The sequence below is a fragment of the Benincasa hispida genome, chromosome 9, assembly GCF_009727055.1.
Source record: "Benincasa hispida cultivar B227 chromosome 9, ASM972705v1, whole genome shotgun sequence".
NCBI lineage: Eukaryota > Viridiplantae > Streptophyta > Magnoliopsida > Cucurbitales > Cucurbitaceae > Benincasa > Benincasa hispida.
Genome location: NC_052357.1, coordinates 5,500,570 through 5,517,504, shown reverse-complemented (window position 1 = coordinate 5,517,504; position 16,935 = coordinate 5,500,570). Strand labels below are relative to the sequence as shown.

At 30.0% G+C, this 16,935-nt stretch overlaps 1 protein-coding gene across 1 annotated transcript; it reads right to left on the bottom strand.

Moving 5' to 3' along the window:
- Positions 1 to 8,319: 8,319 nt before the first annotated feature.
- Positions 8,320 to 14,993, bottom strand: LOC120085827 (pectinesterase-like). Its single transcript, XM_039042039.1, has 3 exons — positions 14,406 to 14,993; positions 12,485 to 13,014; positions 8,320 to 9,179 (listed from the first exon to the last, which is right to left on the bottom strand). The coding sequence occupies exons 1-3, from the start codon at positions 14,957 to 14,959 to the stop codon at positions 8,488 to 8,490; spliced, it is 1,776 nt and encodes a 591-aa protein (XP_038897967.1). The 5' UTR covers positions 14,960 to 14,993; the 3' UTR covers positions 8,320 to 8,487.
- Positions 14,994 to 16,935: the final 1,942 nt, after the last annotated feature.

Below are 16,935 nucleotides of genomic sequence, written 5' to 3'. Positions count from 1 at the left end.
GAAATTGTTAAGCAAATTAGTGATTTCTTGACCAAATCAATGGTGAAATTTTGTTATAGGAATAAGAGTTATTCTGGTATATGATTGGTTGAGAAATGTCTCTATTCAGGGAATATATGATTAACCACCCTTCGTTGGATTTTGTCCTAAATCACTGAAGCATCATTGTAAAATGAAATAATGTTGGGTTCATTATTAGTTTTTCCTAAACTGATTGGATTAAAACGAATTTTTGCATAAGTGTCTAAAATTAGTAATTTGTTTTGTATCAGAAAAAATGGCTACGCTTCAATGAACCTTCTTAATGCTGAAATATTGACCGAATTCAATTACACAACTTGGAAAGAATCAATTAAAACTATGTTCATGGTTAATGACCTTAACTTCGTCTTGACTGAAGAATGTCCTCCAGTTCCAACCCTTGATGCAACACGAAATGTTCGTGATGCATACAAACAGTGGAACAAGGCCAATCTTAAGGCCCCGAGTTCACATTTTGGTGAGCATACTTGATGATAGATTTATGTGCATGCACACCTTGCTAGTGCATACAAGTTCTCTTAAGCTAGACCCAGATATAAATCTAACCTAAGTGACCTGGTAAGCCCAGGGTTGAATGTAGAGACTCTAAAGTACATTAACGCAAGTTTGGTCTTTGAATCTATTGCAGTTGCAGAGGTTTCCTAATTGTTTGATATGCGTTGGTTGTGTATACTAAACTATTGCCACACATGCAAGAGGGAAATAGGAGTTCAGAAAAAGGACGAAAAGGTTCATAGATGCTTGGCTTAAGTGTAGATGGTATACGTTGATTTCCTAGTGGGAACAACAAGCCTATGTTCCCACTAGCCTATGTAAGCATGATGATAATGAAATAGAAATGATACAGATGTCTGCTAAAGTCTAAGCGTATGTGTGATGGATTGGGGATTTGTTCTTTAATTCATGCTCAACATTTCTCAATGTGGATGTCACACTTATCCTATTGCTAGGGTGCATGCGTCAGTTAAAATGAATAGACAAGTGACATGAATAATTTGTTAGGATCTATTAGCATGCAATGGAAGCAAACATAATAAATAAGCACTTTAATTACATTTAATTTGAGTTCTAAAAGCATGCTTAAACAGAAACTTCAGAAGAGGGTTTTTAAACTACATACATTTGATGAATTCTTCCAATTCCAAGCTGCTCTTCACGTGATTCTAGCTTTAATTCGACAATGAACCACCAAGAGATCTTCTCTACTATTCTCAGCCTTGGATTTGAGTGGTGGAACTCAAATTAGAGTGAATTTGTGAAGGAAAAAATGGGTGAGTTTTCAGGCGAAGATGAAAGCTGCAACAGAAACCATTTCCGGAAACCTTAACCTCTCTTCAGCAAGAATGGAGAGATATTTAATTTTTTTCTACATGCAAGTACGTAGATCCAACTGAAAGCCACCTCAAATTTCATTCAAAAGAGTGCTAGGTATGTGTATTAGAATAAAATCACCTCATGCTTTCACAAAATGTGGATAAATTCACTATTGAGGTTTTTGAATTTCAATTCATTTATCTTTAATTAATTCTAAAGTTAATTAAAAACTAAATTTAATTAAATCTAAAATTTCAAAGTACAATTTCTCAAATTGAATTTAAATGGAAATTAATTTGATTTTTAATTAATTAAACATATTTAATTAATTAATTAATAATTTAATATCAAATATTAAATTAATCAACACCTAATTTAAAAACATAAATCATATTCATGTAATTAATATTTAAATGTTAAACTCTCCAATTTAGTTTAATTTCGATAAATTAAATGTTAAATAATTATATCGAATATAATTATACAAACCCTAATTTGAATTTAAACTATTCAAATTCAAACTCTAATTTCAATTTGAACCTTTTCAGATTTCAATTTGAACCTTTTCAAATTGATATCATTCAAAATTCATTCAATTGATTAATTCAAGGTGTTCATGTTGGACCTATAGGTCATGAGCTCCAACAATTTATTATTAATTGGCTAAAACTCTTTAAACCAAATGAATCAGTATTTGTTAACTATCAAGTCACACCACTATAGTTCGATAGTTGCACTTTCCTCACTGTAGATATTTTTGTGCTCACTTGATTTAACCATAGTCAGTAAGTTGACTCTTCACAGGTTGTTCGTAATAACAGTTGGGTTAATATGTTATTTTACCCCCGATATTACATCTTGCTCCTTAAGTTCCACTGATCCTCTAATGAACAATTGGTTTGTGATCCAATCACTAAACCGGATCCCTTTTGGGCCAATGAGAGGGTAGGACCCCTTGTTCAAAACCTGGATTCAGTACTTAAGAGAACAATTTTTCTCCTATCCCTAAATCAAGTAGGCGTGAATTTCTTATTGCACTCTATGTCTCCAACTATCTACCCGGTCTTACCCCTGAAATGGAAGACTTATTAAATCGGCGTTGTTGAGCCAACCCTCACCTATGCAAATCTAAGAAAAATCCCGAATAAACAGAAGTTCATAGTTAGCTCAAGATTAAGATCGAGTTACCTAGGTCATCTAAGTGAAATAGTCAATCTTGAACAGTAAACATCATTATAAAGTAAGAGTGACTTATTTCTTGATCTGATCTTACGCAAACTCATTGTATAGGACACCCCCACTCCTCATGTCAATACATGAACGAATCAGGATCACTTTGTTTGTAGCACCTTTACAACAAATTGTAACAACTACAGAGTGGGCCACATCCAATAGTGTTACCAGAATAAAACACCCAACCTTATTCATATACTATAGATCATTTTGATTATTTACTCGAACATGATCCACTTTATGTCTCCACATAAAGTTCAAGTATTCATATAATAGGCATAGATCTTAGTTTATTGGATTTAGACTTTATAAGTGCAATTTATAGATTCAATAACAACTTTATTGAAGTAATGTCGAATAACATTTTTACTGATAATAGAATATGTTTACTCTATAAACTGCGAGTTTTAGGACATACAGCCAAATATAATTTTATCTCTAGAATTACTTCATGCTTTAACTTGATGCGTTCTACAATTAACTACTCTCTCGAGTAACTAATTGCTTTTTCACTTCAATCAACTGATCATGTGGATTCAAGTAACAAAGTTTATGCACATATCAAGCCAGGAAATTCACATACACAAACAACTTAGAAAATTAATAGATGGAGATGTGAAGAATCGTCGAAAATGAGATCGAATTAAAGATATAAGTTTTGATACAAATAATCTTAGTTCAATCAAGTGGAATGGTGAATGAGAATGTAAGGTAAAAGAAAGAAGTTAAGTCACTGGTTCAATCTCTTGTCCCCTTTGGCTTGTTTTTATGCTAATTGTTGCCAACTCGTTGGAGGGATTGAAGAAGATGTCTCTCTCGAGCTTCTCTCCGGTAGCATCTCGTTACCAATGGTGGAGAATGGCTATTGTCCTTCCTACTTCTTTCTTGCAGACGGCAGAGGTGAAAAATGACTAACTCTCTAACTAACTACTGGCTAACTTGCTAACTCCCTCATTTGCAGGTAGCTCCCCATTATATAGGCAATTTGCTCAGCCACTTGGTGATGTGATTGCATTAAATTCCATACCCTGAGATAGTCGTCTGCCATTCTGCTTCAATCAGACAACGCCAGTCATATGCCCATGGCTGCAAGTTGTGATTTGACGTGGATTGTTGTATCTCTCATGAGTCCAGTAAGTTGGATGCATACCCCTTGCGTTGGCCTTATCTTTTACACTTAGTGAATTTTTCTGATTCCGGCATTAAAGTGCGTTAGTAATGCAGTTTTTCACTTAAGAAGATACTCGCATGAGTTTATCACATATATACAATTTCATGCATTTTTCTTTATCATGAGTGCGTCTACATCACTTATAATCCTAATTATTCCAACTCTGAGATAATAATAACTTGTATTTCTACAAGTTATCAATATTCATATTTTTCCTTTTTATTGAATGGAATGTTCACAAATATCTCTCTTTGAAAAGGCTTGATTTATAATAATTTGGTTGAAATCCTGGGTTTGGAATTGTACCATTTAATCATGTAATGCTTGTTTTTTCCTTTTTACTTGTTAATCATCTTACTATAATCTTCAAATTTTTGTGAGTTGATTTCAACGCCATATCCTTCTTTATAAGATTTAAATGAAGCTGCAAGTTTGTTTACAAATTTTGAAGTTTTGGATATATATTTTGAAGGTATTCTTTTCCAACTCTTGCAGATCATGATATTTATCATATTTTTCTCAATTGTGTTGTTGATTGTTATGTCATACCTAAAAAATTCTCAAGGTCCTAGTGGACGGTCGGGTTTTGGCAGTGGAGTTGGTAGCTTCAGCGGAGGAGCAGCAACTCAAACCTTATTTAGAAAGTACCGTCTTACAAGCAATTCAATTAATTTTTAATGGAATGAATTAGTAGCTTGATTGAAGAGATTGTTAGTTTTTTTTTTTTTCCTTTTCTTTTAGCTTATGAGAATATTATAAATTCAAGTTTGTTAGAACTGCTTTGCAAGTTAAATTTTGTTATTCTCTTTGAGCGCTAACTATTATTCGTACCTTTTGGGCAAGAATGAGACTTAAATTTTCGTGTTTTTTGAGATTTTAATATATAAAAATAATTGAGATTTTATTTTGTATATGTATAGGTAAAAAAGAGAGAGAGATTATTGATTTGCACGTGCATAAGCAAAAAAAAGTGTATATGTATTTTTTCTTCAATAATAAAACCATGGAAGACATTTAGTAACAGACAATTATCAATAAAAAATACGTGAAAAAAACTAACATTAAAGATGATTTTCAATGTCGGTTGAAAATTGACATTGAAAATAGTATTCAATGTCGGTTGAAAACTAATACTAAAGATAAATGGCATTGAAATTTTGGTCATCTATAATGTCAGTTTTAAACCAACATTAAAGATAATCGACATTGAAGACCTTTTATAACACGAACTTCAATGTCGGTTGAACCGACATTGTATCCCTATAATGTTAATTTTGAACTGATATTAAAGCCTAATTTTGTAGTAGTGCTATTATCCTTTATTGGCCTCTATCAAAAAATATTAAAATTTTGATATTTTGTGTAAATTATTTCTCTTATTTTTATATTTTTGAAATTCTCGGATGAAATCATACCTTTTTTTAAACAATAGACGATATCTTATTCACGATAAATAGTCATAAAAATCAATAGCATCAAATTTTAAAAAGAGACGAAAAAAAATAACATAATTAGAATAAAAAGTAGTTAGGTTAGAGCGATATTACATTAATTAATATATGAGGCACCGACTATGTTGGGTCTAATTAGAAATAATAATGTAAACGGAAGAAGAAAACTACTTAATTATTAGAAATTATATGGCTTTTTGCTGACTTTAATCCATAAGGTTATTCAATGCATCAAGCATGTACATCTCTATTCCCTTTTCAATTTTTAGTAACAATAATTTGTTTTAATAACAATATTTTTGTTTAACTTTTATTGAATAATTTAGATAGAAATTATCATTCGTTGTTAATATCAAATTAGAATCGTTGTGTCGTAGAAACTATTGTTTTGAAAGTAAATTCGTAAATCGCTTATGTTGGTTGCTTTTGAAGGTTTACACAACACCCACTATGAATGTGTACTCATCGAAAGGAAGGGTTGGAATAGATGAGTGAAAAACGATGGCTCAAAATCAAAGGAGAAGAAGATGAAGAAGAAATCAATGTATGAAAAAAAAAATCGGGTCTGATTTTTTTAGAAGAAGATGAAAACATTCAGATCTGAAAATATTATATACGTTAAAATTCTAGATCCAAAATTTAATTCCATAACGGTTTAAAAAATAAAAATAAAAAGAAATAAAAGTGATTTTCCCCCTAACCTGACTCACCTATTTGACCAGACAGATGGCAACAACAGCGCGTGTAGGACGAAGAGTCTAAACTAGCACTCTATCCACATGGGACAAGGATGATTTCACTTAAGTGTGAACATATTTTGAGCATGGATCTAGATCATTCCCAACCGAAATAAAGTTTGTTTTTAATTTAAATCATACAAAATTTTAAAATAATTATCTTACCATAAATTTGGTATAAAATATCAAACCTATAATTAACATTACATATCTACTTTGGTCATTATAACTAAATCATAACATTCTCATGTTAATTTTCTCAAACACCTTAACATGTTTTTTTAGTTTAAAATTGAAATTTACCTAATATTATTTTTATTTTATATCATAATTGATGTTTTTTAAAGTATCTTGTCAATAATTATTTTAAATGTTACGAGTATCTCCCACTAGACTTTTGTCTTTTGTTTTCAGCTATTTTTTTTTGTACTTATTCGTGGTTGTTATTATTATTATTATTTATTATTTGAAAAGTTAATAATGCATTATTGAAGACATACAATTAAAATATATTTACTACGGCCCTCCTAATAGACCGACTAGGAGGCAAATTATTTGGTAGGTTGATAGTTTTAGTGCATATAATGTAGCAGCACACATTCAAATTGATGCCCCTTGTCTCAGTAATCGCTGTACCACTTGTTAAATAATTCTGAAATGTATCATCCTGTTTGAAATCTTATCATTTTTTTTTAGAGATTTCAATTTATAACCAACTTCAAATGAATTTTACTACTTGTTAGTAGAAAATAGAATGATTTTAAAATTTGAATTGATTTCACAACTCAATTTTACTTTAAAAAAAAAAAACAAACAAACTTAAATGGCCAGAATGCTTAAATTTTGCAGAATTTTATATGATTTGAAAGTAAATTACTCAAACTTCGTTTGGTAACCATTTTGTTTTTGATTTTTTGTTTTTGGTTTTTTAAAATCGTGTCTATAGATACTACGCTTCCACTCTCAAATTTCTTCCTTTGTTATTTACTTTTTACCAAGGGTTTAAAAACCAACCTAAATTTTGAAAATGAAAAAACATAGTTTTTAAAACTTGTAATTATTTTTGGAATTTGGGTAAGAATTTGATCACTGTACTTAAAAAAATATGCAAATCATTGTAACTTGTGAGATATTGGGAAGAAATAGACTTAATTTTCAAAATTCAGAAGCAAAAGGTGAAATGGTTACTAAACAGGGTCTTGATTAACCTTGTCAAATTCTAATTTTTTTAATTAACACATCATAGTTAAAAGCATATATTAGTAAATTCTTGACTTTCTTTTCTTTTTGAGTTACAAAACACAAAATTTAAATATATTTATTTCAAATTTTTCTTGTTCTAAATAAAGTAATTAATTTAAAATCATTTCTTGTCTTTCAAATCTAATGACTTAAAATCATTTCTTAAAACTTTTTTGAATTCAAATGAAAGGATAGTGAATAATATTATATCAATGTCAAAATATTAGTGAGTTATACTATTATTTTGAGATTAAAAAGATACTTATTGGACTGAAAATTGAAATTTCACAAACTCAATAAGTCTTATAATTTAAAGTTTTGTTGCTAAGTTCATACTTTTTTTTAGAAAGAGTAAATATTTGGGTGCAACCTTTCAATCAAATAGAAAATAAAATTTAAAAATATCTCAAAATATTTTAAATTATTGAAGGAGTTACACAAAGATAATGTAACAAAATATGCACCCAAATTTTTTTCTTATGACAATTGCAAATATAGTAATCAAACTCAAAATATTAGTAGATATTGCACAATGCAAAAATATTTGTAAATATAGAAAAAAAAAAAAAATAGATCTAGCTCTTATAGTTTATTAGTGATGAAGATCGCAATGCTAATAAGATTATATGACTAATAGAAGTTTATCGGCAATAAAGTCAATAACTAATAGATTTTGTTGTATTTGTAATTTTTTTACAATATTGCTACACTGGATTACTAGCCCTAAAAGTGTTACCCATTACATTTACCCATATTTTGTTAAGTTTAGATATTAGACACAAACATAAAGATATATAGAGTATCTGAATCCCGTTTGAATGGACGAAGTGGGTGATTATAGAGCGGTACATGTTTTATATTAGTTGTTATTCACAACTATAACCTTCAATGAACTATAGAGTAACTATTTCAAACCTATGTAACTAACTCAAGTTTCTAAACACCATTTTGTATGTTTTACTTAACGTCTCAAACAGAGTGATAAACAAAGTAATCTCAAAACTTATAAATTCAAACAATCACAACTTATTTTGTTTTTTGTTTTTTTATTTTGCATTACCCATATGAGCTTTATTTACTAATATAAAAGCTTATTATTTTCTTTAGAATGGAAATGTTAAACCATTGATTAGTTAATGTGAACACAGGCTCCTCATTGGTAATTATTATTGCTTTTACCAAACTTACACTCTCACCCAATCATTGTAATTCGACATTACACAATAATATTTAAAAAAAAAAAATTTACCACAATGAATAGCCGATCACAAAAATCAAGTTAAAAACCACATTATTATCATAATCCTAGAGAGAAAGGAAATCCAGTAGAACGCAACCAACTCCCACCGCCAATAAATTTACCCGCGGTAAAACCTTCAGCCTCCGTGGCACTCTGAATTACCCTAAATCCCTTCCACGTCACCCTCCCCCCGGTCGAAGCCCCCGGTCCAGTATTCTGATACTCACCGTAAAACAACGTGTTCAAACCAAAATTACCGCTCCACTCGTGCCATCCCTTCGGGTCAATGACGTCACTAATCGTTGACTGAATAATCACGGTTCTAGAATATTCCTTCCACGGCCTTCCCAGAAACGTGGGGAAGTTCTTCTGAACCGACCGCAGATCTGACGTGGCACCGATTCGGGATTTCTGGATAACGATACCCGTGTTTTGGTTCGGGTCGGACCGGCTTTGGGCCGTGACCATGTTTTTCTGACCGGAGTTTGGTCTACGCGCGTGAATGTCACAGTCTTGGAAAATGACGGCGGCGTTGCCGAAGATGAAATCGACGGTGCCGGAGATGAGACAGTTGATGTAGAATTGACGGTTGGAATGGACGTAGAGAGTGTCTTGATAAGCTAACATGTCGCATTGGTAGAAGGCGGAGAGATCTGCTCCGACACGGAGAGCCACCGCTTGGTGCTTTGAGGGACCGGCGGTGTTTTGGAACGTGATGTCACGCGCTAAAAATCCTTCTCCTACCGCAGCTGTCAATATCCATAAAATAATTAGATAACACTCTTTTATTTATTTAATTACGTTTATCATGATTCATGAATCAGAACATTGGTCCAGTTTGAACCACAATGTTTATTATTATTATTATTTAAATATTATTTTTTCCTGTCTTATACTATTAAAATATTCTCTCTTAATTTTGTTCTTTATACTTCAGTTTTTTCTAGTTTCTAAATTTTAAAGAAAGTAACCATTTTAATTCATCAAAAATGAAATAAAATGGAAAATGAAATAACCAAAAAGTGTAAGGATTGAAATAAATTTTTTGATAGTATACAACATCAAAATGAACTAAAATTAAAAAGTTTAGAGACCGAAATGATACTTTCAAAATATAAAAACCCAAATGAATCAAGATTCACGGAGACCAAAACAGTATTTAAACTTTTTTAAAAAAATTAAATTGGATTTCATTTTTCCCTTCTTTAGATATTATCATAATTCATAACATAAAAGAAAAAAAAAGTGAAGGAAAAGGTAAATTCAACAAATATATATAACATATATTTTCAATTACCAATTGAATTGAAACTTGAAAGTGAAAAGGGCTTTTTTTTTTCCTTTTTGATAATGTACTTTAACTCAAAATCTAGCTGTCTTCGATATATCTTAAAATTCAATTTTGTTGATAATTATTTTCACTAAAAAATGCACGATATAAATATATTTATTAAATTTAGATGAGAGTTTTAAAAAAAAAATGAATCATAAATCTATCATATAGTTTTAGTTTATTAAAATTATCGAGTTTTCTTCTAAAAAAAAAATATATCCTTTTGGAAATATAAAATTTCATACAATCACCAAAAAAGAATCTAAAGATTTACCGAATCAGAATTGGATTTTTTTAATATTTTGTCGTTTTTTAATCTTAATATAAAAATACTATCATTTTCAAATTATATATAAAAACGTTATTGTTTTAAATAGATATGCGTTACTTTTATGGTTACCAAAAGAAATTACTTGAGAAAAATATTCTTTTCTCCAACAAAATTAGCTTTCTCAAAAATCTACATTGAAGTGATTATAAACATCTGAAGAAAAAATGTCTACTTATTTCAAACAACAATATTTATATTTTATAAATAATTCAGAAACTACAATATGTTTATAATAAATTAAATATATAACTACAATATAGAATATATATAGCTGGAAAAAAAAACAATATTTTTATAATAATTAAAAAAATATATAGAATACTAGAAAAAAGGTAAAGGATAAAGAAAGAACAAGGGTTGTGTAACAAATTAACTTTAGGCCATGTGCGCTCCACCATGCAGTGGATGGGAGGTGTCTTTAAGAGATTCTTCTACGATCGGGACAACACCAAATAAAAAGAACAGAGTAATAATAAACTTACTCTACAAAATATAGAAAAGGTTAAATTATTAAAAAAAAAATGCCCTCGGCCTTACATTGCGTTAAAAATTACCTTAAAGTTTCAAAAGTTTAAAAAATATTAATTTTTAAAACGAATTCAAAAAATACCTTAATCATTAGTTTTGAATGAAAACCGTTAAAGTTTTGTTTAAAAAATACTCCTGAACTTTAAAAACGTTTCAAAAATATCATTAACTTAATAAAAGTTCAAAAATACCTCACTATTAGTATTCGAACAAAAACCGTTAATTCCTCATGATAAAAATGACTTTAACAATTAAAAAAAATTAAATTACTCTACTGATCAATTTGTTTGAAGTTTTCTTAATTAAGTTCGGAAAGAATTAATTTTAAAATAAATTATATAGATATCATCACCTTCTTAATATAGATACTCTCATATGTATCTTAATTTTTCAATTCTTAACTTATACCAACTTTCTCAACAACCAAAATTTTAAGTTAAAATATAAAATACCACAAAATTTCACAAAATTCGAAAATTAAAATCTCCTCTTGAAATGTACCAAAACGATAAAAGGCCAAATAAAAAATGTATCAGCCTAAATCTATTGGTTCTTAGAAATTTAATATTTATTTTACTTCTTAGATAGATTATTGAGCAAAATACATCGTCGGGACGTTTCGGATGCAATTCGTGGAACAATTAACAAGCAACGGGAGACAAAACAATGAAATCAAGCAAAGGGAGGCACTGCATTGCGCAAGCACTACGACACTTGTGCTCGCGCCATTCACAGAGACAATCTACTAGGCGAGCGTTGCAATGCTGGCCTACGGCGCTGCAACGCTCTCCCTTTGATACACGCACATGAAGAGACACTCCTTCCAATTTGCTCTCCAAAGCGCTTCATGATGGGGCCTTTAGCGTCGCAGCGTTTTGGTATATTTTGGTTATTGAGAAAATTGGTGTAAATTAAACATTGAAAAATTAAGATAAATATGAGAGTACCTATATTAATAGTCAAATAAAAAACTTATTTGACTATTTATCGTTTTGGTATGTTTCAGGAGGAATTTAATTTTGGAATTTTGTGTGTGAAATTTTATGATATTTTATGTTTTAACTTAAAATTTTGGTTGTTGAGAAAATTAATGTAAACTAAAAATTGAAAAATTAAGAGAAATATGAGAATACCCGTATGAAAAAAAAAAAGAAAACAATGATATCCATATATAGCTTATTTGAAAGTTAGTTCTTTTGGAACTTCAAAACTTCAAACAAATTGATATGTGAGATCATTTATTAATTTTTTTTAATGTTTAAAGTCATTTTTGTCACTAGAAATTAGCCATTTTTGTTCAAATACTAATAATAAAGGTATTTTTGAACTCTTATTAAGTTAAGAGTTTTTTTTAAACAAAACTTTAAAGATTTCTATTCAAAACTAACAACAACAGATATTTTGAACTCATTTTGAAAGTTTAAGGATATTTTTGAAACTTCAATGGTATTTTTGACACAAAGTGTAAAGTTCAGGAACATTTTTTATAATTTAACTCATAAAAAATATAAAAATCAAAATAAAGTAAAGTTTAAAGTCGTTGCCAAATCGAGCGTAGCTCAATCAACATATGAATGTGCTAAAAACTATGAGGTGTGTAGTATGAATCCCATTGTACTAAAAAAAAATCATATTTAAATCAAATAATTATATAAGAAATAATTGATCTCAAAATATAAATAGAGAGAGGAAATAATGTTTCGGTGGGTTTTTTTAAAAAAAAATATGCCAAAAGAGTAAAAGGTCACAAACTATACCACGTGCGTGTGGCGGCCTATTAATATATTTTATCATAATTTGTCTTAATTAAAATATGCTAAAGAAAACAATTAATTAAAACGAGTAAATAAAAAGGAACTAACCGACAGTTGCAGACTTAAAAGTGGTGCTGCCGTCGACAACATTCCGGCTACCGGTAATTATAGTGTTACTTCTTCCATCTCCCATAAACATTATATTCGTCTTCTTCTTCGGCACTTCCACATTCTCTCTATAAACCCCTGCTTTAATTCTTATCACATATCTTTTGCTACTTTTCACCGGCGCCGCCGCCACGGCGGCCGCCACCGTCCGGAAGTTCCCGCTGCCGTCCGCCGCCACGACTACGTCAGGATTCACAGATGACGACTGCAGAAGTCGCCGGTCTCCGGCCGACAGCCACTCCGGCCACTGATGGCTGTTCGTCGTCGTTGTTCTGTTCCTCCGCCATGAGTTTTCTGTTTTTAGTTGTTCCATTTTAGCCTCGTAGTTGGCTATGTCTGTATCGGTCATGTTCTTGATCATGGCTAATGCGTTGCTGCACATGTGTTCCACTTCCACTTGTCCTCTTTTAGCTTTTCCCGCAGGTTTTTGTCGGCCTCGGTCGTGCGAAAAACCGTCCAGGCATGTCCCTACGGATGTGTTTTTAATTTAAATTTTCAAGTGTTTACTTTTAAAAATAATCTATTCTTAAAAAAAAAAAAAAAAATTGACAATCGATAAAAATTGCTTTTGAAACTATATATTTTAAATGATTTTTATCAAAATAATTTAAATAAAAATGAATTTATTGAAAAACATTTGATTTCTAATAAATTCAGATAAATTCTAAATTTATCTTAATTTATCTGTTTAAATCTTTAGATTAAGTGAATTAAACCTATGTTTTCTATTTCATAAATATGTACTTTTCTTAATTTTCTTATCCATTAAGAATTATTTTTGAAGAAAACATTAAATATATGAGTGAAATGAATACGTTAAAATTTTAATTTGCATGAAAGATAACTTTTGTTATGTCAACTCAATCATTATTTATTCCTTAGATATTTGATTATATGCTTAAAAAATAATCAGATTTAAATCTTACCTTAATCTTTGAACTTTTTATGTAATTTTATTATTAATACGTTATTTACTTATTTATTTATTTGTTCCTTTCAAATACAATTTTCCAATGCTTGAGTTACTCTCAAATGGCTCGTTTGTCTCTGTTTTTCAATACTAAAAAAATCAGACCTAAATGCCCTTACGCTTTCAAGATAATTTAATTTTGACCCAAAACTATTCACTTTAGTTTTTTTTTTTTTTATTTAAATTATGGCTCTAACATTTAATTTCCATTTAATAAATAGATGACATCCTCTTAAAATTAAGTTAAACAGGCAACATAGCATAGCTATTTTTAAAACATTGAATTGAAGTACTAAAATAGGAAAGTTGCCAAAACAGAGGAGTAAATAATTGTAAGACACTGAATAATAATTCACATATACTCCTATTATATCACAGTTTTTAAATTTTATGTTTTAGTTTTTTTTTTTTTTTTACCAATATTTTTAAAAATCAAGTCAAAATTTAAAAAGTAACAAAATATTTTTTAAAAAACTCATTTTTATTTTTTAAATTTAACTAAGAATTTAACTCTTGTACATATAAAATATGGTGAGAAATTTAAAGGAAATAAACTTAATTTTCAAAAATAAAAAATAAAACACGAATACCCATTTAGTAACCATTTATGTCCCATGTGATAACTATTTTGTTTTTAAAAATTAAGCCTCTACATTCAAAATTCTTCTTTTGTTAACTATTTTTACCAATTATTTGAAAAAAAAAAAAACTTAAAAAAATAGTTTTTAAAATGTTGTTTTTATTTTTGAAATATAACTAAGAATTCAACAATTATATTTCAAAAAAATATCAATCATTATAAAAAAAAAAAAAATATAGATAAAATATGCCTAATTAAAAAAAAAAAGGAAGAAAAAGGAAATGATTATGTGAGGAGTGAGAGGAGATACCTGATTTGTAATGGCAGAGCTAAGCAAGGTCTTGAGATCATCAGCATGTTGGTTAAGAGATTTTTTATTTGGGTATTCATGAAGATCCACAATAGCTTTATGAAGTTCATCAAGCGTTTCGTCAATGGTTTCGAGACAATCATGAAGAGCAATTTTTTCCCTATGGCTAATATTTTTCAATCCACACAATTTCTTCACTTTAAAATAATTTTCTTCCACAGCTTTCACCGTAATATTAATCGACAGCTCGATCACATCCTTTTGATTCCCAACTTTCTCCATTGCCCCTTCACTTTTCGAAATTGTAGAAAAGCACAGATCTGGGTAAAGCGTGCTGCTGCACGTGCTCTTCACAATGGCATGTGATTTCCCGGAATTTTTCGATTTCGTCGTCACTCCGGCGACGATGCCGACGGCGGCGCCGACGAGGAGGAGGGTGGAGGAGATGGCTAAGATTAGAAGCTTTCTTGATTTGTTTTTGGGGTTTTGAGGGTGGTTGCCGGAATTTGAAATTCCGGCGGCGATGGGTTTCTCCATGGTATCGGAGTGTTTCATTTGATTTGTGGGAGAAGGCGTGAGGTGGTGGAAAAGAGTAAAGGGTTAATATAGACAGCCTAAGGGATGGATGATACCACAGAATAATACAATTCTACAATTATTATTTGTCCTTATTTCCTTGAAATTTTAAATAATTGAAATTAATTTTTATGTTGGAGGAAATAATGCATAATTTCGTAATAATTTAGTTCTTTCATTTTCAAAAATTAAGATAATTAACCATCTATATTTGGTTATTTTATCCACTTTCTATTGGTGTGTTTTAAAAAGTGTGTGTAGTAGTAAATATATTAATTAGATCTAAAATATTTGTAAATATAGTACAATGTTAAAGAGTTTGCAAATATAACAAATTTTATATTTTACTTTCGAAGTCTATTAGTGATAGATCATGTCTGATAACGTTAGTAGGGGTCTATCGATGATATACCATATTGTTAATAGGGGTCTATTAGTGATATACTAGAGTCTATCAATGATTGTTATATTTGCAATTCTTTAATTTTGTTGTTTTACATTGTTCCTAAAAGTGTTGTTGAATGTATTTATCCAAGAAAAAAAACCATCGTTTAAAAGAAAACATAAGTTTCAAAAACTTATAGAGGTTGTTTGGGACCTGAATTGAGATATGATGTCTTGAGTTCATATGTCTGTATTTGTGGTATAGAGTTATTTGGTAAGAGTTCATATATCTGTGTTTGGAGTGCATAGTTTAGTTCATATGTTGTGTATCTGATGCAGTTTTTTGAACTATAAATAATAAGCTTTTATGATTATTATTTTTGTTTTGAAACTTTTTTATTCAATAATTCTACCAATCTTCGTTTGAATAAAATATGGATTGCCAACAAGAGCGTAGCTCAACTAGCACAGTGTTCATACTATTAACCACGTGGTTTAAGTTTCGATTCTCCTACCCCACACTTTAATTACAATACCTTTGCACAAAAATGAATATGGATTGCAATTTTTTTCTTTTAATTTTTAAAATATTTCTTTCTTTTTTTCTTTCTTTCTTTTTAGGCAATGAACAACAATTAACCCATTACATTTTGTGTAGAAATATGGTTACATAAAATGGCAAACTAAAACGAAATCAAACTTTTGATTCTAGCTAATTTTTCTCCATGAATTTCATTATTATCTTTTTTTTTTACAATGTCATGAATTTTTTAATTAAATCTCTCTCATTATCGAAACAACTAATGGAATGTCACCACATTTCTTCAACAGTTATACTTTTACTTCCTCTAAATTTGGAAGATCATCAGATAACAAATCTCTACTTTCACTATTTTTTGCTGGAAAATGTTCCAGAAAAAAATTTTCATTTTATGGTTTTTTTTTTTTTTTATATGTTACATACTTTTCAACTACATACCTACTTTTTGTCTAAATATTCTTAAAACTCATTTGATATGTGAATTCATTACGTATAAATATTACATTTAATGCAGACGGAATAATATTTTTTATATAATCAACGACCCTACAATGTACTTTAACAGTCATCAGTCTTATAGTAGTCGAAAGTGGTTGCGAAATTAATTATCAAAGATGATTTTTGTTGGAGTTTGTAGTTAGAGGTGATTATCGGAGCCTGAAGTTGGTCACATGAAGGTGTATTGGAGTTGGTTGTCAAAGTTTGTCATCAGAGGCGGTTTTTGAATCTTGGAGTTAGTCGGGTGAAAATGGTCATCGAAGAACTGGAGATCGTAGTCGGAGTCAAAGCCCAAAGATAGTCGCATGAAAGTGGTACTAGAGTTAGTTGTCGGAGTTTTGTCGTCGAAGGTGGTTGTCAAAGTCTCGAGGTAGTCGTCGGAGTTGCTCGCTCACAGGTGATCATCGAAAGTGGTTTTAATCGAAGTTTGTAGTCGGAGGTGGTTGTTGGAACTTAAAAAAGTGATTGTCGGAGTTGGTCATCGGAATTTTTTGTTAGAGCCAATTGGTCGTCAGAGTTGGTAGTGCGAAGG

What these genes read in the sequence shown, in the direction of transcription:
- LOC120085827 (XM_039042039.1), bottom strand. Translation starts at nt 14,959, where the DNA reads ATGAAACACTCCGATACCATGGAGAAACCCATCGCCGCCGGAATTTCA. An exon ending in AGCTCTGCCATTACAAATCA is followed by an intron (nt 13,015 to 14,405) that starts GGTATCTCCTCT and finishes AAACACATCCGT; the next exon opens with AGGGACATGCCTGGACGGTT. An exon ending in TTTTAAGTCTGCAACTGTCG is followed by an intron (nt 9,180 to 12,484) that starts GTTAGTTCCTTT and finishes GGATATTGACAG; the next exon opens with CTGCGGTAGGAGAAGGATTT.